Source organism: Fukomys damarensis, unplaced genomic scaffold (genome assembly GCF_012274545.1).
Source record: "Fukomys damarensis isolate Sample0158 unplaced genomic scaffold, DMR_v1.0_HiC HiC_scaffold_10, whole genome shotgun sequence".
NCBI classification, from domain to species: domain Eukaryota; kingdom Metazoa; phylum Chordata; class Mammalia; order Rodentia; family Bathyergidae; genus Fukomys; species Fukomys damarensis.
Genome location: NW_022900922.1, coordinates 39,427,618 through 39,449,397, shown reverse-complemented (window position 1 = coordinate 39,449,397; position 21,780 = coordinate 39,427,618). Strand labels below are relative to the sequence as shown.

General features: G+C 47.6%; 1 protein-coding gene, 1 long non-coding RNA gene, 5 other non-coding genes and 1 pseudogene across 7 annotated transcripts in view; 4 read left to right on the top strand and 4 right to left on the bottom strand.

Annotated features, from left to right (window-relative positions):
• Window positions 1-2,125: 2,125 nt before the first annotated feature.
• On the bottom strand, window positions 2,126-4,296 carry LOC104870641 (annotated as a pseudogene).
• A 7,251-nt stretch (window positions 4,297-11,547) lies between these two features.
• Trnam-cau lies at window positions 11,548-11,620 on the top strand. The gene has a single exon. It is a non-coding gene; the product is annotated as a tRNA-Met (tRNA).
• Window positions 11,621-12,010: 390 nt separating this feature from the next.
• Window positions 12,011-21,780, top strand: part of LOC104870639 (zinc finger protein RFP) — a 20,233-nt gene continuing 10,463 nt past the window's right edge. Inside the window, exons 1-3 of the mRNA XM_033761797.1 lie at window positions 12,011-12,065; window positions 12,263-12,420; window positions 14,073-14,171. Coding sequence (XP_033617688.1) covers window positions 12,011-12,065; window positions 12,263-12,420; window positions 14,073-14,171 — 312 coding nt within the window. The remainder of the gene's footprint in view (window positions 12,066-12,262; window positions 12,421-14,072; window positions 14,172-21,780) is intronic.
• On the bottom strand, window positions 12,801-12,873 carry Trnak-uuu. The gene has a single exon. It is a non-coding gene; the product is annotated as a tRNA-Lys (tRNA).
• On the top strand, window positions 15,455-15,536 carry Trnal-aag. Its single transcript has one exon. It is a non-coding gene; the product is annotated as a tRNA-Leu (tRNA).
• Window positions 17,163-17,234, top strand: Trnaq-cug. The gene has a single exon. It is a non-coding gene; the product is annotated as a tRNA-Gln (tRNA).
• On the bottom strand, window positions 17,525-17,630 carry Trnal-caa. Its single transcript has 2 exons — window positions 17,593-17,630; window positions 17,525-17,570 (listed from the first exon to the last, which is right to left on the bottom strand). It is a non-coding gene; the product is annotated as a tRNA-Leu (tRNA).
• Window positions 19,213-21,774, bottom strand: LOC117285481. Its single transcript, XR_004516543.1, has 3 exons — window positions 21,358-21,774; window positions 20,333-20,479; window positions 19,213-19,902 (listed from the first exon to the last, which is right to left on the bottom strand). It is a non-coding gene; the product is annotated as an uncharacterized LOC117285481 (long non-coding RNA).

Sequence of the window (21,780 nt, the reverse complement as noted above, 5' to 3'; positions counted from 1 at the left end):
CGGAGCTCTCGGGGACGGCGCAGGCACCGCAGCGACAAGGCCTTGGCCGGGCGTGGGCGTGCGCTGCTCCGCATCCGTGCAGTTTGTTGAGTGCGTGGCTGTTCCGTGCCTTTTCCCCACAGTGTTCTGTGTCCGTGAATTCGCGTGTAACTCTCACTCACTGGCGTGCAGTTGGTCGCTCTGTTACTGCCTCAACATTCCACCACTACTCAGGTATGCAGGATACACGGCGAGAAAGGCACCGCGGGCGGGCGCGCTCGTGCTTTTCATGTTTTGAGGAGCTGCTGAGGGTCCCAGCGCGACCACCTCACTCCCCCCGCGCAAGAGGCTGCCGGGGCCGGACACGCCCATCTGCCGCCGGGCAAGTCCATCGATCTCCGGACACGCCCGCCTCCAGGCCCCGCCTACCACCTCTGGCCCGGGGAGCCACAGAGGTGTAAAACATTGGCTGCCCCTCGGGACATTTACCAGATTAGTTTTTAAATAGCCGTAAATTTAACCAAGGAAAAGGTGAAGGACTGTGTTGAGTTGGCTCTGTTAAGTTCAAATTTGTACACGAAATCAACTGGGGATCTTGCTAAAATGCAGATTCTAAAGCTGTCAAATCTACAGTAGGACCCAAACAATGACACTTTTTCTGTTCTTTTCTTTTCTTTTCTTTTTTCTTCTCTTCTCTTCTCTTTTCTTTCTTTCTCCCCCGCCTTCCTCTCTCCCTTCCTCTCCGCCCCCTTCTGTAAGGATAGTGGTCTTTATATGAGAAGATAAAATAGCAGCCTTAGGAGGTCTGAGTAACCCTGAGTAGAAGAGTTAATAACAAACTTAACCTTAAAAATTCCCCTGGGAAGCAGATCAAGGATAGGGATAGAAAAAGAGAAGAGCCAGATAAAGAAAGGTACCAGGCCTTGGGACCTGTACCAACAGACCAGAAAAAGTAGTTAACAGGCCGTACGTAGAGAGCCAAGCGCACAAAGGCTGAGCCGCCGCAGCGCCAGTGGAACCGAGGGGAAGCAAAGCGGGCCTAGAGCGCCGCGTAGTGCCAGTTTTGTCCTAAAGGTACATCAACGTGAGTGTATATTACCCATGTTTATTCTTTAGGCTATTTCTTTTCTTTTTTTTTTTTCTAGTAGCAATAGTTTCTTTTTTATTTTAATATACTTTAGGAAACAATATACAAAGCTGAGCTTTCCCTCCGTTTCCAGATTACAGCGGGAAGCCCCAATTACACAAATTTAGTGTTTTGTGATGGCTAAGAACAGCGGTCAGCACCAGACTTGAACAGTTAGCTACAACACAACCTTCAAAATGAAATGTCCTAATAGCAAGACAGGTGAACCGGAGTTTAACAAATGACAACCACTTGGGATGTGACTTTAATCATTCTTGCTGAATTTCATTTTCATTAAATATCTTATACACAATTTCCTGTTAATGTGTTTTAAACAAAATGTTCCTTTAGAAATTATTTCCATTAGGCATAAATATTCAACAAGAACAGTTCTGATAAAGAATTCCCAGGTAGTTCAATTCTAATGTGCACTGACCAAAGGAAAAGAAAAATAACAATTTTTGCTTGTTTTAACATGTCTATTACAACAGATACAATTCACATCTGACTAGCTTTGTTTCCTCTTTCCCCTCCCACAGCCATGTTCATTGGCCATTTCCTTACAGTCGAGCAATCAGTGTACTCTCAGCACATATGCTCAGCAGTACTCTCAGTCAATTCTTACAGGGTGCAAATGGATTTTCAATAATGTATACAAACACGTGGGTTATGCTCAATCACTGCAATTTTAAGCTACTGTACACAGGAATGAAAAGATTATAGAAAAGTGCCATAGCAAGAGTGCCTTATGAAAGGAGGAAAAGAGGAGTCTTTAAAAAACTGGTAAATCAGATCAAGGATTTAAGAGGAAAATGGAACTCAGGAAGTGAAAAACATTTCTCTGCAGAACAAAATGGAGAAGCCCTGCTCTTGATCAGATGCATTTGTGGAAACAGCTGTTTCTTGATATTTTGTACACTGCCCATATGGTTCAAAATCGCATCCTTAGACACAGATCACCTGGTGTTTGCACTGAATTTTTGAAAATGCAAGATTTTTGATAAATTAACCCCTCCCCCATTTTTTTAAAAAAAGCTAATTTTGCAGACAGTTTTACATGTAAAAGGCTAGGTACTTAGCCACCTCAGCACTGATTAGTTTTGGATGTCTAAGCTCTGTTAAACATGGCTTCCCATAGCTTCACTCTACAAAACATATTTACAACGTGAAGAATACATCTACAAGAAATCTATATTTCAAGGGTTTTACAAATCAATCTGTATCTTTCCCCTAAATCAACTGTCACAGACCCTGTCATCCCCTTGTCATTTTCTCTGCCCAGATTAATGGTCCAAAGTCTACTTAAATGGAGCTCAAAAATGTTAAGATTGGACAATAGATTTATAGTTCCTGTATTTTTTAATTCAGTACAAATTTCTGACCTGTGAGCACTTCCTATGTTATGGGCTTCTTCACACAATCTTCATGCCTGCTTCTTTGCATGGTCCGCGGGCCAGCCTTGAACGTGTTGTATGAGATTTTCATTGAAGTGTGCTGCTAGTGTAGGTGCTAAGGAGCACACAGGGTGGGCAGATGAGTTCTGGGGTACAACCATTGCATTCAATTCATTGCTAGTCGAAGTGTGATTTGGACCAGGGGATGAACTTCTCTGGCTGGAGCACTGAAGACTTTGAGGAGAGACAGGCTCATGAACCTGCTGCTTGTCAGCAGTTATGGGTTGCTGTGTGGCTGACTGTGACACTCTTCCTTGCTTAACTACTGGAGTACTAACCTTTGGCTGTGATGAAACAGGAGGAGTACTAATCAAAAGGTTTGATAGGGACTGTGTTCATTTGAGGTGTGCTTATCCATAAGATCTTGAGGATGAGGCATCAGATGTTAAAGACATGGGAGACTGGATGGCTGGGCTTGGGTAGATAGCTGAGCAGCCTGAGAAATCAGAGACGTTATGTTGAAAGCAGATGGTCCAGCAGTAAGAAACTTATGAATTATAGACTGCAGTGAATCTTGGGTCACAACTGCTGTAAGAACTTCATTTATTTTGGATATTTCCATGTTAGAATTATTGAGCTGCAGTGTGGCTTGTAAAGCAGGAAGCAACTGTCTCAGAAGATTTGGGTCCTGAAGTAGTGGAGGTGATTGTGGGCCAGGAGAGACAGGGACTGAAGAAGCAGATGATGGAGGTGCAGATGTGGGATTCAGTCCAGAGGCAGAAGACATAGAAGGAGTTGTGCAAGAATGGGATACTGATTTGTACCCTGCTGTAGATTCTTTTCATTCTGTTTTCTGTGAAGGGACAGAAGATGTGGGTACAGGCAGTTTTGATAAAGTAGATGCTCCATTAGCATCAAATGATTTATTTGGCTAGTGATCAGACTATAGCATGAATGGACTAGAAGGAAAGTGCTTGGGGCAACAGTTGGATGCACCACTGGTTTGATGGGGTGCTGTACTGACGTAGAGCTATGTGAATCTCTCTGCTCTTGGCAGTCTGTAGTCTCTGTCATTGTGTCTGCTTGTCTGAGACAAAATGTTCTGTGGGAGCAAACTACTGGCATCACTGGAATGCTTGTCTTCCATTCCACTGGCAAACCCACTAGTGGCTGTTGCTTGCATCACCTCTCTTCTGTAATCCCTATCTTTTGGGAAGCTATTAACTGCCACCTATTCTTTTTGTCTCTGTTCTCTTTCAAGCCATTCTTTTGGTTTTTCCCACTATGAAACTTCTGTTCGGCAATTGTAGTAATATTTTTTTCCCAGAAGAGCTAATGTGGTCAGACCAGTCATCTGCAGAATCATAAGGTGCATCTGAAGTCTTGCTTGGATTAGAAGAATTTGAATTTGAACTATGAAGAGCACTATGGTTGTGTGAATTTTCTTGCGGAGAGTAACTGGTCCCACCTTCCCTCTCTCTACCTCTGTGAGTATGCATATTTTTTGGCCTTATTGTGACCTGTGCTGTCACTGTATTTGTTTTCAGGACTATCAGATCTCCACAACATTTTATTTGGTGGTGAAGGATCTGCGGTGTCTGGCATCTTTTCATGTCTGTGATCACCAGTACTGGGGTGACTCTTCAATGAGAATTTAAGTGCCTGGTAAAGCTGCGAGTCCCCCCTCCAGTCATGACAGCCCAAAATCGAGAAGGAAAGCCAGCTTTCCAGGTGAGAAATGGCGGCTGTGGAGCGGTGGTCAGCAGAGGTTCTAGACTCCAGGCCATGCCAGCCAGGAATGCCAGCAGCCGAGGGCAGGGGCTGTTTAGGATATTTCTATTGATTAATTATTAACTTTAATTGTATGAGTTTTCCATATTAAACAATAAGTACTTAACAGGAAAAATTAAAAGAATAAAGTATGAATTTTTTAATAATTATTTTTAAAGCATCAAAATTTTCAACATTGACTGTTTTTTGGTGTATGAAAACTAAAAAGAACAACAGAAATAAATTCCATATGAACTACAATGAAAAGAACAGCACTCTACAAAGAAAATCTTTATTTCAATTATCACATGTATCACTTACACTGACAGCACATGTGTTTTGCTTTCCTGGCCCTTTTGTAGGACATATTTGATATCTTCCTGGTCTTGCTGTTTTGTCAGGAGGTTCCTGTTTATTATACAGTGTGTAGTTAGCAGGAAAATAAATTGTAAATAAAATTAAGTATTAAATTTTTTTAAGGTACCAGGGATCAAATTCAGAACCTTACGCTTTCAAGGCAGGTGGTGGCACCACTGAGCTAAATCCTTGGCAAATTCTTAATACGTATTGTGCATTTAAAATAAACATTAACATTTTCACATCAATTGTGTACTTACTTACAAAACCTAAAAGATAACATGAGAAATAAATTCCTATGTGAACTACAGTGAAAATACCAATAGAACTCTAAAACAAAATAAATATTTGCTTCAATTGTCACACCCAAGGCTGTCTTCACACGTGACAGCTGCATGCTTCCTGGACACAACTTGCTTACACTGGCAGCTCATCTGCTTATCTTTCCTTTCCTGTGTGGCAGGCCATTCTTGTCACCTCTTCTCCTGGTTTGTCAGGAACTACCTACTCTATTGTACAATGTGCACTTAGCCAGAAAATAAGATATCAATAAAATAAAATATCAAGTATGTAATGAGTGCTTAGAGTAGACATCAGCATTTTCACATCAGCTGTGTACTGGCTTGCAAAACCTAAACAATCAGGGGTTGTGGATTTAGCTCAGTGGTGCTGCCACCTGCCTTGCAAAATACAAACAAAAAGCCCTGGCGTTGTGGTGCACACCTGTAATCCCAGCACTGAGGAGGCTAAGGCAGGAGGATCATTGTGAGTTTGAGACCAGCCTGGGCTACACAGTGAGTTCAAGGTCAGTCTCAACTACGTAGTGAGGCCCTGTCTCAAAAAAAAGGGGTCAGGGATTTAGCTCAGTGGTATGGTAGCCTCCCTGGCAAGCTCAAGGACCCGAGTTCAATTCCCAGTACCAAAAAAAAGAAAGAAAAACAAGCAAACAAAAGTCTCCCACAGAAATAACTTTTGCTCCAACTGTCACAACCACAACCAAGGCAGCCCTCTCACATGAGAACTGCATGCTCCGTACACAAGTATTGTTTATACAGATAGCACGTATGTTTTATTTTCCTGTCCTTTCTTGTAGGGCACAGTCGACATCCTTTTGGTTTTCCTGTTGTCATCATAGGTCTTTGTGATGCTGTGCTTGCCTTTTCACCTGTCAGCTCACCAGTGTGCTCCACGATTTTTTCCCATAGTTCCCTGAAAAGAAATATCTTGTTTTTCCTCTGCTGTAAATTTCTTATGAGTTCCAGTCCCGATCCTCTAAGAAAATTTCTCCATGGTATTTCATACTTGTTATTTTCTTTGTAAGGTATCAAACTATGCCATATATGTTTAGGATCAAGTAAAACAGAACCACTGGCCAAAGGCCAATGCTTTGTGTTTCAAGTAACATCATTTTTTGCTGCATAATTCACCAATATCTCCCCTATCTTTTGTTTTGTAGTAGAAAGTTTCCATCTCAGGCTTCTGTTTTGTCAAGGTTTCCCTTTCAGTATTTCCATCATGGTGCAATGTGACATCAGCAGCACCAGTCTGTTTTTCTTTGCCATATATGAGGCCAATGTAAATCTTTCTGAAATCCAAAGATTGTACTATATAATTCTGTTTTGAAATTGCAACATTTTATTTGGAATTACTGCTTTGTTCCTGAGTACTATTCCTACACTGGTCAATTTGTGCTCTGTTAGGAAATGTGACATCCACTGAAAACTGGTAAACCAATTGTCTAATATCACATTCCCATTAGTTTGGGAGATGGGAGCAACAAATCTGTTCACAACATCATTCTGTTATAAATATGGTCCTGATGGCCGAATTCCAGGATAAATTTCTAAATTGAAAGCATAATAACTCTTTGCATCTATAAGGGCATAAATTTTTATGTCACATTTTGAAACATCACTTTTCTCTAAGTCTTTTATAACCCTGCAGTTACTATGAGAAATCCCTGCTAATTCAGCTGACCTATGAATGCTTTCAGTTCAGCTAGTGAGGTGTCATAATAAATACATTTTTAACATGGCTATTGGTGCATACAGAACGTTTTACTTGAATTTCAACTTTTGCATATTTCACAGCATCTTGTAGCATTTTGTCTGTTACAAATTTTCAACTCTGAAAGACAGTGCTGGCAATCTGTCCAATAGGTTTCATCCCTGCCAAAATCCTGACCATATTTTCAGACATAGGATCATTCCATTTGGTTGTGTGGCCATTTTACATTTCAATGAGTCAAATATGCACTCACAGTACTGTTTTCTTTGTCATCTGAACCAAGGAGGTCTGCATTCCCTGTGTCTGTGTCAGTCAGTCCTAGCTTCATTTCACTGTCGCTGGAACTTTGGCTCACATGGGCAACATCAAAGTCATTATCATCTTCATTATCCATGCATGAGTAATCTGATGACTCACTTTTGACTTCCTCCAAAATTTACAAATCCAGTTTTTCATGTGCCACTGTACTGAATTAGACTACTTCTACCAGAAAAATCAAAAGAAAACTTTTTAAAAAACAAATTCTAAGGGGGTTGGGAATTTAGCTCAGTGGTTCTGCTGCCTGCCTCATAGGCACAAGGTCCTGAGTTTGATCTGTGGTACAAAAATAATAACAATAATAATAATTCTAAATGCACAGAAATTCAGCAATGAGCAGCATTTCATGGGTTGCCCTCACCTGTTGCTGCTTTGGAGCTCCTGTACACACTTTGCTATTTGTCTACCAAGTGGGTAAATGCACAGCTGGGCTTTTGCTTTCCCCAGTGCAGCAATTATGAGTCCCACCCACATTTTATTATGATAAAATACACATTTTTGTGACAGGAATGTGGTCTGGGTGTATTGTACTCCATGTGATACTGAGATAAACACATGCAAAACTTGTTAGATGGAGCATTTTGTGGGTAAAAATCCCAGTTTGACACTTTTGCACACATGCACACATCTTGCCATTCATCATACCAAGTGGATAAACATGAAGATTGCTTCCTGTATACCTCAGGCACAGCTACTGAGATGCACAGCTAGCTACTATTATGCTAAAATACAAAATTTTAGTAGAAAAGTATGGGATGGGTTGTTGTAACCCAATGTTATACACTTCAGCTTCAATTTTTTTAGCTGTCATTTTCCCTCTCTCCTTTCCATATATCTTTATTCTATCCTACCTCATAACCATTCCTTTTAGTCACTTTCCTTATCTCAGACAAGATACCTGTATGACTTGTGTCTAGATGTCCCCCCAAAGCCTCGTGTGGTCATAGGTGGCTCTTTCAGAAGTGGCTGACTCTAGAGGGTGTATTGTTGGGATTGGGGGCATGTGATTACTAAATCAATACACCAATTGGTTTGGCACCACACTATTCCCATTAGTCTGGATAAGATATAAAGGGCAGAAAGGTGCTATTAAGTTTCCTTTGTTGCTCTTGCTACCCTTTGGGTGCCATGAACTGTTTCTCCTCTGCGATGCCCCTCATGTGCCACTCTGCCTTGGAGCCAGTCAATTATGGATTAAACCTCTACAGATTGTGAGCTAAATAAACTCTTTCCCCTTTAACTTTGGGTGTCAGGTATTTTGTCTCAGCAACAAAAGAAAAGCAACTAAGATAATAACCAACTTCCACAACCTAAAGGAGGGAAGGTTGATTTGGGCTCCCATTTTGGAAGTTTGGGTCCCTGCATGGTCTCCAGCCTGGCAGAAGGCTCTGGGCTGAGAAAGCTGCTCACATGTCTCAGCCAGGAAGCTGCGGGATGGGAGCAGCAGGATGGGGATGTCCCCTTCCAGGCCAGCCTCAAGGTCTCACCCCTTCCTCCTAGTCAAACTGGCTGCCACTCCATAATCTAACCACCTTCCACAAGCCCCGCCTCTGGGCACATGAGGTTTTGGAGAGTCACCTAGTTACAAACCATAATCCCTGCTCTTCCTCAGGGAAAGTGGTTTAAGACATGGCAGAAATCTGAACTCATGAAGTAAATCTTATTTATCCTCCCAGTAAAGAAACTGAGAGAATCGTTTCACTTGACTGCCTTCTGTGCTTCTTTTTAAACATTATTATTATTATTATATTATTATTATTATTATTACATTCTGAAGGAACCTTATTTCAAAGATAAATTTTTCAGTTTAAGAGTCTTTGCCATAATCTATACAACATAGCATTACTAAATAAAATTTCTGTGAGAGTTCACTGTTTGAGAGTGACCTGCTTCTTTTCCCACGCCCCAGCAGCAGACCAGAACAGATCAGAATAGTTTCTTATGCTAAGTTATCAGACTGAACTTTAAAAAGGTCCATGAGTTAACCAAAGAAACAGAACACAGGAGTTTCATAGTAACCAATAGAAAGGGGCCCAACTACCTGCAAGCCGGCATGCGTGAATCATGCAAGGAAAATAACTTAGAAATAACCAATTTCCTTTGCCTTTTCTGTCTACAAGCCCCACCTGCTCTGCTCAATTCACTGGATCACCTCTCTCTGTTTCAAATAGGAAGCAACTTGATTTATAACCTGCAAATAATAGTAGTTTTTATTTTTAAAATAAATTTGTTTGAAATTTGTTCTTTCACATCAAACATATGAAAGTATAAATTTCCATCTTACTGTCAACCTAGTCTGTATTTCACTAGAATGGAGAGGGGCATTCCCCTTTGAGAATCCTAGTTCACAGTGTGACAGCATGTTTGCCTCACTTCTATGCCCAGCAACAATGACTGCCCTCTGGTATGCACATAAGCCTGAAAGGCTATTTCCTTCCATTTCTGTAAAGCCAAATATCTCATTAAATATTTCTGTATTTTTTAGGAAACTAAAAAACTAACCATAAGCTGTAATAAGCCCAGAAAGCATCAACATAATAAGTGAACAAAACTGCAATTTTTTTTTTAGCAGGGCCTTGTACGAAGACATTTTGTTACCAGAGTCCAAGGTCAGAGGTCCCACTCTAGGGATCCAGCATATCAGGCTTGGCTGCCCACCCCAGTGGTGGTGGACACAGGAAGGAAACTAATACAGTACAGCAGTCCTGGGAACCAGGACAAGAGTCTGAGGCCCCTCTCCAGAGGGTGACAATGGTGCTAGGGTTGCACAAGCAAAGAGCAGAAGCAGGGCAGGAAGTCTGAGCTGGGGCTGGGAAGGTGACAACCAAATGGCTCCTTCTTCCTGGGACTTGGGGGGAGATGGGGAGGAGAGAGAGCAGGTAGGGGCCAGAACGGGATCAGTTAGGAATGGATCTTCCTTCAGGGGAAGGGCAGTGACTGTATAATTCATCCTAGGCCCTTGTCCTCTTGGTGAAAGAATTCAGTCAAGACACAGAAAAGCAATGTGAAAGCAAAGGCAGAATTATTGCAGAAAGAAACAGTACAAGGCAAAATGCCCTCTTAGGAATCCAAGATAGCAACTGTAAAAATTATGTTTAAATCTTATTTATATGATTTTTGTTAGTGTGGTCTACCCTTTCAGGCCCATCCAATCCTCTTTTCAGTCCTTTGAAATGTCAATAAGATGAGGAAAAGACCCTGGTGTAGGCTATTTGTGCAAGGTCTGGTGAAATTTCCCCAGGGTCTGCTTGGCATAGGGCTTGTCAGTTGAGTACTTTACAGACGATCCTCTCCCTGAAAGTTGCCCTTATCTTGGTGTCTTCAATCTTGAAAGGAGAGGCAGGAGATAAGGCAAATGTGGGGCCAATGGCACACTCCTTTAATGATTACTATGTGCAGAGCTGAATGGAAATATGTCCCAAAGTTTAGGTAAAAAAGGAAACAGATAAATATGAAGACAGATGCCAAGCTTTTGTCCTGTGGTTAGTAACCATCTGGAGATCTGCAGACCCTGGTGAAGAGCCAGTCCTCTTAGCACAGGCAGCTTTTCTTTTCACTTTGTGTGGTAAGAAATTTACAGTTTGCCAGGATTTATATTCTCACTGTCTGCCAAATGCGCAGATGAACCAGATCTATACTAAATTTAAACATCTCAATAACCATTTTCGGTTTCTTATGCTTTCATTAAAAATGCTCATACAGATTATGAAGACAACTTTCAAGGCCATGTTCCAAATTCAAGGATGTAAAAGAAGGAGGGTGGCTGCTCTACCTGTCACCCTGATTTGTTACCTCCCTGGATATTTTGTAGTGAGCAAGGAAGGTCCTGTGTCCTGTCTGCCAGGGGCCAGAACGTGGGTTGGGATTTCCTTTTTCCGCGTTCGGTAATTCAGACCGAAAGCCACAGAGCCACATCAGTGGTCAGGGACAGCAGCGACAGAAACTGGCCAGGGTCGGATGGTCTAAATCGTTTCCACGCACACGGAAATGAGATCACTTTACAGGGGAAAGGGGGACGGATGGGAACGTGGATCAGGAGGCTCTTGGTGTTTCTGGCCGCCTTCTCCATCATCGGAGAGACGCTTCCCAGAGGGCGGGGTCTGGACCCTGCCCCGAGCCCTGAGAGGGGGACATGAGGGGGTTGAGCCGCCGCTGCTGTCCCCTCCGAACCCAAGACTGTGGGAACCACGACAGCATTAGGCATCTCGAAACTCGGACCTACAACACCCCAACTACGCCTAGACACCTGACACTAAACAAAAGCCCCTCACTCCCAGGACCGCGGTCCCCAGCCGTCATCGCCAAGCCCAACCCCGACCCCAACCTCGATCCCGACCCCTGACCACCCCCATTCCTCACCCCGCGCACGCGGTACTCGGTTGGAGTCCAGGACCTGTTCCCAGCTGGGAGAGCGAGTGCTGTCGGTGCCAAGCCTGGGCCGGGCAGAGATCCGGGAGAGCTGTCAAGCTTTTACTAAATTCCAGAAAAAGCTTCTCGTTTTAGAAGTTTAAAATGAAGGAGATCCGTGCGGAAACCCAGATTTCAACGAAGTAAAATCTCATGCTAAAAATCCATGAGGAAAATTTTTCATCGCCTGCCTCCTTAGCGCAGTAGGCAGCGCGTCAGTCTCATAATCTGAAGGTCCTGAGTTCGAACCTCAGAGGGGGCATCTCGTTTTAGTCACCAAACTTCAGCTCTACTTGAGCAATTTTTTCCAGTTACCCTGGGTTTGCGTGGTCAGTAGGCCTCCGTTTTCTTCCGCCTGGTTTAGTTTTCCAAGTTCTTACGCATGCCCTTTAATTCTCCTTGACACTCATCTTCTCTTCCCAACAAACACTATTTTGTCCAAGTTCCTTTGATAAAACTCCCTCCTTGGAACAACCTTCCACGCAACTCAATGAAAACCTGATGTTCAATTGCCCCCGCGCGTCTATTTCTATGTCGCGCACTCGGGAAAGCTTGCCGCGGCCACCTTAGGTAAAGTGGTCCTCGTTTTTCCATCTTCACCGAGAAAAGTGCTCGGCTTCCTGAAACCTCGGGTGTTGCTTTACTGGCAGTGATGTCTTTGCTGATGGAATTGCGCGAGTCCAGAGGCGGCCGCGATGCATTCAACGGTGTGGTCCTGTAGTCCCTGTGACCTCCCCTCACAGGCCCGGGCACCCGGACTGAGAGCCAACTGAGCCATCAAGGAACCGGCTTTGTCCGGCTCTTGGGTTTCCGCTGCCCAGCGCAGGATCTGATGAGCAGTGTCTCCACAGGATCAGTAATTCGCTTACATGATACTGCTTTCCTTCCTTATCCGCCGTCGCAGTCCTTTTCCAGCGGCCTCGGGTGACTCCGGAGTCCGAGCGGCGGCGAGAGGGCAGGTCCCAGTCTCTGACGCCCCGGGAGGTGCGCGGCTCTCGGCAGGCGCAGGGCTCAGCTCGCTCGGCGGGGTCCGTCCACGTCCACGAACGCGCGTGTCCAGAAGTACCCCTGGGCCTCTTCTCGCCAAACTGCCCTGGTCCGGTCACCTCTTCACTTCCAAAGCCTTAATTTCATCCTCAGGAAGGGCGTGGAACTCCATTCTGGCTTCATTGCGTGGATCCATTTATTTCAGTAAAGTGGAATTAACAGGTAGTTCTGACATTGGGCCACGCCTCTGGGGTTCTCCTGGCAGATTCGGGTTTTTAACGAATGTCGGGGACCCCAAGCAGAAGTCTCACTGTGCACCTCGCTTCCTCTAGCTAACTTATTTGCCCACGAGACCCTAAAAGGTTTAAATTCGCTCGTGTTCGGTGTAAAATGACATAAGCTCTCGATTTTCAAATCGTTGAGCCACAAACAAATCAATATTTGAAAAGTAATCACGCCCGAACAGGGACTTGAACCCTGGACCCTCAGATTAAAAGTCTGATGCTCTACCGACTGAGCTATCCGGGCCTCAGTGGAAGTCTCTCTTCTGTTTATTCTAGTGTGCAGGAGAACCCACGAGACTCGGTCTGATGCTATTGTAGCTTTATTCTGTCTGTTTCTCTTTTTGCCATCTTCATCCGCTCCCTTTGTAGGTGACACGACCGTTTCCACCCACTAACTCCTGCAGAAAACTGTCCGAGGCCCTGAAACCTGGACAAAAGGCATAGCACACAGGATTCTGCGATGCCTTGACTTGGGGAAAAGAGAGACGCAGCTGCTAAACTTAGAAGGCCTGAGGTCCAATCTCAGGAGCTGGTTTCCAGATAAACCAGATGATGCAAGCACACTCTTGGAACAGCGTCGGGGACAGACCAACATTTCAGGGAGGTTAAGGCACTATTATCACTCAGTGAAAAGTTACACTGTTAACACGATACGCGCTGTAAAATTTAATCGTTTAAATAGCGCCCTCTGTATGAATCACTGAGTGTCGTCCACTTTCTTCCCTCAGATCCTGCAACAGCAATTGCTTCTGTATCCTGTTTAGCGGGGCCCATTTCTTATCAAGTGTTTATTCCTAATCCTACTTAGAAACAAACTGTGAACTTTAGTCAAAGTAAGGGGAAATACAGAGGTAGAGAATTAAGCTGACGCAGACTGCACAACAGGCCCCCCTCGGTCTCGGGGAGCCTCACTGTAAGAGGAGGCGGCGTTTCCCTGGGGGCAAGAGCAGCTCCCCCACCGGAAGTGCTGTTTACCTCGGGAGCCAAAGGCTCAGACGTGACTGGAAGGGCAAAAACGCGGCTCCAACTATCCAAGAAGATCTCGGGGCAGAGCTCCTGCAGAGGTGGAAGACCTCACTGCTCTGGGTTGGAAGCTGCGCCGGGACCCTTGGAGTCTACCCGGAAAGCTTTACGGAGGAGGCAGGTGAAGGAAGCAGGCCCAACCTGCAGCCCTGTGACCCCTGAGGGACATTTAAGTCCTGCTGAGTCTCCACAAGTGCTCCTGCAGTTCCTGATTTAATTTGTCTGTTCTTTCTTCTATCCTTAAGGTTCCTCTTCGATCACCTACCTGATCCCCACACTCACTAACGCTCTACCAAGTTCCTCCTCAGCACCACCGTGAGCCCCGTCGTGTCCCGGCCACTGTGGACGCGCCGACTTCCGGTGCCCGCGCTCAGATGGCTACTGTTCGAGGGGCCTCCTGTCACCCTGGACTAGACTTGACCTCTCCTTTATTCGAGTTCTTCCTTCCCGCACGGAGGTCCCAGCTGCCCTGCCTCAGCGCAGCGCTCCCTCCACACTGCCGGCCAGCGGGGCTACGAAGTAAGGAGCGTTTCGATGGGACGCGCTGCGGGGACCGCGGGGTGACTGCCACAGACGCAGGCCCTGCTCTGCAGGCCAGGAGAGTCAAGGAAGGAAGCCGGCCTGCCCTGCAGCCGCGCTTCCAGCCGGGAGGCCCCGGGGCGCTCGGGGAGGGAGGCGCCCAGGCCTCGGCTGGGGCGCCCTGGGTCGCTCTTACGAGAAGGACGGTGGGCACGTAAATCTGGGGTCGCGGCTGAAGACCCCACCGAACCCCAGCCTCGCTATTGACTGCGAAACGGCGCCCACCCACTCCTAGCCTCCGCCTGTCTTCCTCGCTCCTGGGTGTCCCTTCGACCCTTCCTGCGTCCTGTAGCGCTTAGGGTCCAGGAGACGCCTGGCGGCGAACATGCGGCCCCGGGGAGTTTTGTCGCTTCTTGATTTGCGCACTGAGGTTTCTGGCGGTGCCCGGGGTGGTGGGCAGCACGGAGGAAAGGCAGAGGCTCAGAGCGGGTCATGCCTCGACCCCTCTCCGCAGTCCCCACTCACCCCAAAACTGGCGTTCTTTGTTTTGTTTTGGTTTTTTGGTTTTTTTGAGACAGGGTCTCACTATGTAGTTGAGACCTACCTGGAACTCCCTGTGTAGCCCAGGCTGGTCTCGAACTCATAGTGATCCTCCTGCCTCAGCCTCCCGAGTGCTGGAATTACAGGGGGCTCAGAACTGGCCTTCTTGACGTCGGTGTTTGGTGACAGAGGCAGATGACAATCGTGTCTGAGAGGCATATGGAAACTCTCACAGCTCCGTGTCCAGGTGGTATTTTTAAAAAGGGAAAATGGTGAGTATCCTCACCATTGTGAAAATTCACCGGTCTGAACACGGATCAGTTACACTGCAAACGACTCGTTCAATCTCAGAGAGAGAAAAGGAAGACGGTTGTAGTACCGGGGCTTGTAGGTTGGTTCTCGTTTTTTACAAAGGCTAAACAGTATTAACCCTCCTATGGTTCAAATTTAACACCTTCAGATTATGGAGCCGACACGTTGCCTGCTGTGCTAAGGAGGCAGATACTACGTGGCTTGCGCCACCTACCTACTGTGCCCGGGGCCAAAGTTTCTTAATGAGGCGAAACCGAGTTTGAACCCGCGCCGACAGCGCAGACCCGCTCACCGCGGAATCCCAGGCTCCCCTCCAAGCTGGGTTTGCGCGACCTTCGTCCTTCGTAGCAAATACTGCCAGCGCCGACTGGGCTCTCCGCGCGGGGAGCCCACGATGGGGGAAACCGAGGGAGTGCAAAAGCTCTTCAGGTGGTAGCGTGGCCGAGCGGTCTAAGGCGCTGGATTAAGGCTCCAGTCTCTTCGGGGGCGTGGGTTCGAATCCCACCGCTGCCAATATTTTCCCATTCGGTCTGTCCTTTTCTAGACGGTAATTGTACTGTCTTGGGCCTGCAAGGTTCCTCCCCTCCTGCTACTTGAGGGTTCCCTCGCCATCTCCAAAGCTGCGAGAGACACGTGCAATGCCCTCCACTCCCTGAATCTGCAGGTGACCGATTAGCGCGGGGCTTCTCGCTCGCGCATTTTAACACTAGCACCCAGGGCGTGCCCGGCCAGTCCCGGGCCAGTCCTCCGGCCTGCAAGATTCCTCGGATGCTGGCGGGGTGGGGTCACCACTGAGGCCCAACATTTCGCTTGCCTGTCCTTCCGCAGAGGGCGAGGCCTGGCGCCGTCCCGCGTGGGCGCGCAGCAGCTCCCGAGTGGCGCAGGGGCCGCAGAACTGGAGGCCACTATCTACACTTTAAGTAGGGCTGTTGGAAGAAGAGGATGTTTATAAATAAGTGATTTCATTAACTCATGCGAGGGTTATAAATCACAATCTACAGTGCACAGCCCCTGACTGCCTCGCTACTCTGCTGTACCCAGCACCTGCCCAGGCGTCTGAAGTTTTCAATTTCTGCCTTTCTCCACATACCATACGTTTTGCCAAATACAGAGCCATTTTTCTTTCTTCCCAAATCACTAAAACTTTCAGTGCATAAATCCACCAAAGAACGTCTTCCCGACTTGCGGAGACGAGCGAGGTACCCAGCGGGGCCCTGCCCCAGCCAGACTCCAGGCGCCCACGTGGCTGCACTGAGCGCACAGTCGTACCTCCAGCCTGCCCGCCTTCCATCTCCCTTTCTCGCTCCGTCCCTCCGTCTCTTCCTTCCTTCTCCCCTTGCTTGCTTTCTAATAGGGAGTGGCACATAAAACGCCGAGGACGCTGCCAGCGGCGATGATTTCGGGCCGAGACTCCCAGGCAGAAGGGAGAGTGGACCCCGGCAGCGCTCCATAACACCTGGCCAGCAGCCTTCGAGCTCGCCGCCGCCCGCCCACATTCGGTTGACCTGTTTACTGAGCAGCTATTTTGTTGCAGCACCTAGCTCAGGTGGCAGTGTAACACAAGGACAAACGCCAGAAGATGATTCCAGCAGACCTTGATCACTCGACCGCGGGATACCAAAGGCCCGCGCGCAGCACAGGCTTACTCCCCACCGCCGCTATCGACGGTGCCTTGGATGCCTTCTCCCCTTAAGACCAAGAGTAGGAACCGAGGACCCGTCTAGCACCATGACGTCCTCGCCTGGTCACGGACACTCATGGGCCCTCTGGACGCGGAAATGTCCCCAGGAGGATGGAGGGAAGAGCGGTCTCTGCCGACAGGGCGGGGTGGTGGGACGACGTTCAAGGTTCGAGCCCCAGATGCTACTCCAGCTTTGATACAACCCAGGCCTGACGCTCCAGGAGAAAGGAAGGCGATCTGTGTACTTTGCCCTCTTTCAAATGATGAGATTCAAATCCGGTGTGTCCAATCCTTCCGGATCGGACTCGCGCTGCCCGGAGCCTCCGGCGAAGGGAGTTGGCTGCCGAGACCGCGAAGGAAGGGGAAGGAAGGGCCGGCTCGCGCCTGAGCCTGCGCGGCGACTGGCTGGGGAGGAACTAGAAGGCTGAGGGGAAGCGAGTGGGTCGTACGTAAATGCGGGTTCCATGGTGTAATGGTTAGCACTCTGGACTCTGAATCCAGCGATCCGAGTTCAAATCTCGGTGGAACCTTTCTTATTCCTTTTTTCTTCTCCCGCATGGAGAACCAAGCCACCTCTACTTTTCCAAGGTTCTGGCCACAAGGACGGGTTCGGTGAGCGCTGGTGGCACGGGCGCAGGCCACGTGTATCCCTTGTCCCCTTGTCCCCATCTCCAGACCGGTAAACGCGAGGGCAACGCCACGGTTCTGACGAAGTAGGCGAAGCCGAGCGCACTGCAATTGCCTCCTATGATGGAAAAGAAAGGGCAGCGTGAGAAGAGATCAAAGGGGGAGAAGGAAAATAATGTAAAAAAGGGAAACGTGTCAGAAGTGGGATTCGAACCCACGCCTCCATACGGAGACCAGAACCCCCAGCGAGAGGAAGTAGAACTTGAGTCTGGCGCCTTAGACCACTCGGCCATCCTGACACTAGGGGGCCAATTTGGGGCTGGTATTCTTCACCGTGCAGACTGTGCTTCCACCGTAGATGCTGAGTAGATGCCCGCGGGGAAGGAGCAGGACGGGCGGGGCCGGGGCGTCTAGTTGGAAACTCGGAGCGAATACCTGGATTCAAAACGTCGGGCCGTCTGGGAGGCAAGAGAAGGAAGCGCCCTCACTAAACAGGCGCGGGGAAGAAAGCTTGAAAAACTGTTAGTTTGATGGCAGAATTATTTTTACGTTGTAGCATTCTAGATAGGAGGGGAGGATAGAAAACTGGGGAATCAAACTGCTGGGGCTTCCACGAAGGAGAGGCGACCGTGAAGGGCAGCCATGGAGACTGTGCAAGATTACGCCCAGGACTAAAGACAAATCCGCAGCTCGCACAGACCGCGAGACGAGACCCATGCCCACGCCGGGGAGCAGAAGTCCCGGCAGAAACCAGGAGGTCGCACAGCAGGATTAGGGCTTGGAACGGCATCCTCCTCGCGGGGCGCACCACCTCACGGGGCAGTGTTTCCACAGCCGGACTGCGCCCGCGGCGCGATCCTCACACGCGACAGGGCCTCGGCAGCACTCGGAAGAGCTCGCCTCCTCCCTTCCACTCGGGAACCTTCTGAGAACAGTTTCACCAAACGCGGGTCAAAGAAAGACCAGAGTCATGAAACCCAGAGGAGGGGACAGGTCCCGGGAAACAGGTGAGGAACCTCCCCGGGCTCCGCCGGGTACAGGAAAGCTTTTGTGGCAGAAGAGAAAGAAAGGGCCGGAGGAAACCGGGGCGGCACCCTGTCTCGCGTGTCTGACACCCAGCGGCGCCGGCAGGCAGGTCTGGGCCGCGTGAGCTCAGAGGTTAAACTCAGCAAGTGTGGGGCCTGGGTTCGGCTACCAGTATAGAAAACAGGAAAAAGAGAGACAATCTTTAAAAGAATTTACTGTGTCCTTCATTCAGTCTCTCCCACTACTTTTTTTTTTTTTTGGAGACCCATCTCGTGTTGCCCTGACTGGCCTCAGATTTCTCCTGCCTCAGTCTACTTGAATAGCTTGAACTGCAGGTGCTTGCCACCAGGAAATTGACAGTGATGTTATCCACTGGCTCTATTCAGTTTTCACCATTTTTACATGCACTGGTGTGTGTTTAGTTCTGTACCATTTTATCATGTCTTGATAATCACAGCACCAACACTACCATGAGGATACACACCTGTTCCACCCCAAAGGTCCCTTGATGGACTGATGTCTGTCTCCAGGGCTGGGATTATGCACGAGTGTGTGCCACCATGCCCAGCTAGGAGCTTATTCTTTTTTTATTTTTTTAGCTTTAATTGAATTTATTGGTACATTTTAGGGATACAGTACAGTTACATTCATTGTTGGGATCTTGTAACTCTACATGACAGGTCTTGGTTCTCATTTTTTCCCCTTGTCCCTGCCCTCCCTTTACCCCTCCCCATCTACAAGCACTTTATTTCCATCTTTTCTTTATCTCACATTTTTTTCTTTTCCCTTATTACCCTTCCCTATCCATCCTACCTTCCCTACACCTTTAGCCCCTTTCTTCCCATTTCACAATGTTAGGAGTTTATTTTCTTCTGAGACAGGGTCTGATGGTGTAGTCCAGGCTGGCCTCCAACTCCTGGTGATACTCCTTCCTCAAGCTCCCCGTGTTCCACTATATCATGTTTGGCTAGGAATTTATTTTAAAACAAAAACATTTTATTAATAAAATTTGTATCTTGCTGTTAGGCCTGTGTATTAAATGGTTTAGACAATGTCCTGGAGGCAAAAAAGAAATTGTAATTTCTGAGTAAGAAAGGACAGAAAGAAGTATTACAGGGGTTAAAAGGATGATTTATTTCCCCTGAGGTAATGTCACAGGTGGGTCCAAGGAAGTCCTTCTAGAGAGGGGAAGGCATTCACTAAGCCCCAATGTCAGAGAGAGGCAGGGCACACTCAGAGGGTGACAATTGTGGGCACTGGAGTGGGTGCTTGTCTGGGTTTGAGGATCTATGCGGACCTGGAGAGTCCTCTAACCAGAGGATCTGGGATGTTTTGCCTGCCTGAAGACAGTCTTGGAATCATTTCTCTGGTGTCTGTTTCTTTCACTTAAAGACAGACTGTCGCCCTTTAGTAAATTAAAACTAAAACGGACTTCATCAAGTAGGTTAAAATACAAGCAGTTCATGTGTGTTCGAAGTTCAGCAACATGGTACCGACTCAGTAGCTCTGTCCACGTAAGGTTCAGGTGTCCACGCTTTGGCTTGCCTGGGTTGAAATGAGCGAGGAGGAATTGTATATAAAGTGGTTAATGTATATAAGGAACAAAATTTCCATGCTGGAGTATAAAAATGAACAAATCAGCAGTCTTTTTTCTACTGCTAGCAGTATTGTATATGCAATAGTAATATCATGGACAAAAAAGATTTGATACATCATGGTACTTCCTATGCCACAGCTGCCAAAAAAAAGTATTTTAACTTATTAAATACTTTCATGAAGCAGCAAAAACCCACGTTTAATAATTAACACCTGTTTGCTCAGGACAGCACCTGTCTTCACAGATGCACATGTGCAGGTGACTGTAATAATACTGCAGTGATTGCTGCATTTGCTCCCCAAATTACACAAGCACCTGTAACCCCATCACAAAATTTCCACACCAGTGCCATGGGGTTCACCATCCTCTATAACTTACAGTCGTAGGTCACAGCACCTCACAGGAGAGTCAAGACATGTCTAAAGCCACTAACACTGGAAGTCTCATCACATGCTGTCAAGCAGTGTGTGGCCTGTGAGCAGCAGGATGGACACATGAGTACTATCTCCTTAGGAAACTGAAGTCCTGGTGAAATTTGGATTTTTGTTGTTATTTCTGATTTTTGACACCAGGTGTCTCTATCTAGCCCAGTCTGGACTACAATTTGTAATTCTCCTGCCTTGGCCTCCCAAGTATTGGGATTACAAACCGGGGGGCATTACACTGGGCCAAATTTTGGAACGTATAGATTTATAGTATCCTTAAAATTCTGAGGAGCCAGGCATGGTGGCACACTCCTGTAATCCCTGCATTCGGGAGGCTGAGGCAGGAGGATTGCCATGACTTTGAGGCCATTCTGGACTACAGAGACCTTGTCTCCAAAAAAAAAAAAATCCTGAGGAATTTGGGAGTTATGGGGCCTTATCAACCCCAAGTATAGGCCTAGAAAGGAAAGGTACGGGTAATTTAAGACTTTGCTCAGGCCCAACTAAGGCATGCTAGCCTGGCCACACCTGTAAGCCCAGCACTCTGCGTCCCATGATTTAGCAAGACCCAGCCACTAAATAAAAAAGTAAAGGGAGGGGGGCTGGGTATGGAGCTCAGCATGGGGGCCCTAGGTGGAACCCTCAGTACTGCATTTGAGCTGGGGAGCTACAGTTTCTTTAGACCTGCAGCTTCCTACCTGCTTTTTTTTCATACTATCTCAGAGGCATGTAAATGTCTCAGAGAAAACCCAATGGAAACGGTTGCCTTTTTCTGGTTACTAATCCGCTTCCACGCCCTACAGCCTGTCCGGCCATGTGCGGGAAAGCTAGATAACACAGCCAAGAGCACGGGCCGAGCTGGCGATGAAGTCCTGCCCTCTGTGCCCGGCCCAGGGAGGCTCCGCCCGCCACCTGTTCTCCCTCACTCAGACTCGGAACGCTCAGAGCCTCTTTTGGAACAAATACAGCTGGGGCCACCTTCAGTTCCTCCAAACCGACTCTGACCCAATCCCCAACACACACTTTCCTGGAAATGCTAGGGCGTTCGGGCCTGGCTTCAACGGCTGGGCACCGAGGCCCTCGGATTTTCCGCCCGCGAGCCAGGCAGAGCGCCGAACGCTATCCCCGGAGCCACGATCTGGGAGCGGAAGTCCCTCCTCCTCGGCGAGGCGCCGGAGCCATGCACCCGGGCGGAGCCCTCGGGCCCTGGTCCGCACTGCGCTCGGCGGGGTACTTCTTAGGTTCTGCCCCACACGCCGGCGTCTTAGTCCTATTTTATCGCACTGACACACATCCTATGATTCAAAGGGAAAACACAAGTCGATCTGCCCGCGTGGGTATAGCTGACATCCATTTCAGGGGAGGAGGAGCTGGGGCTGGGCGCCGAGGGGCAGGCCCGGC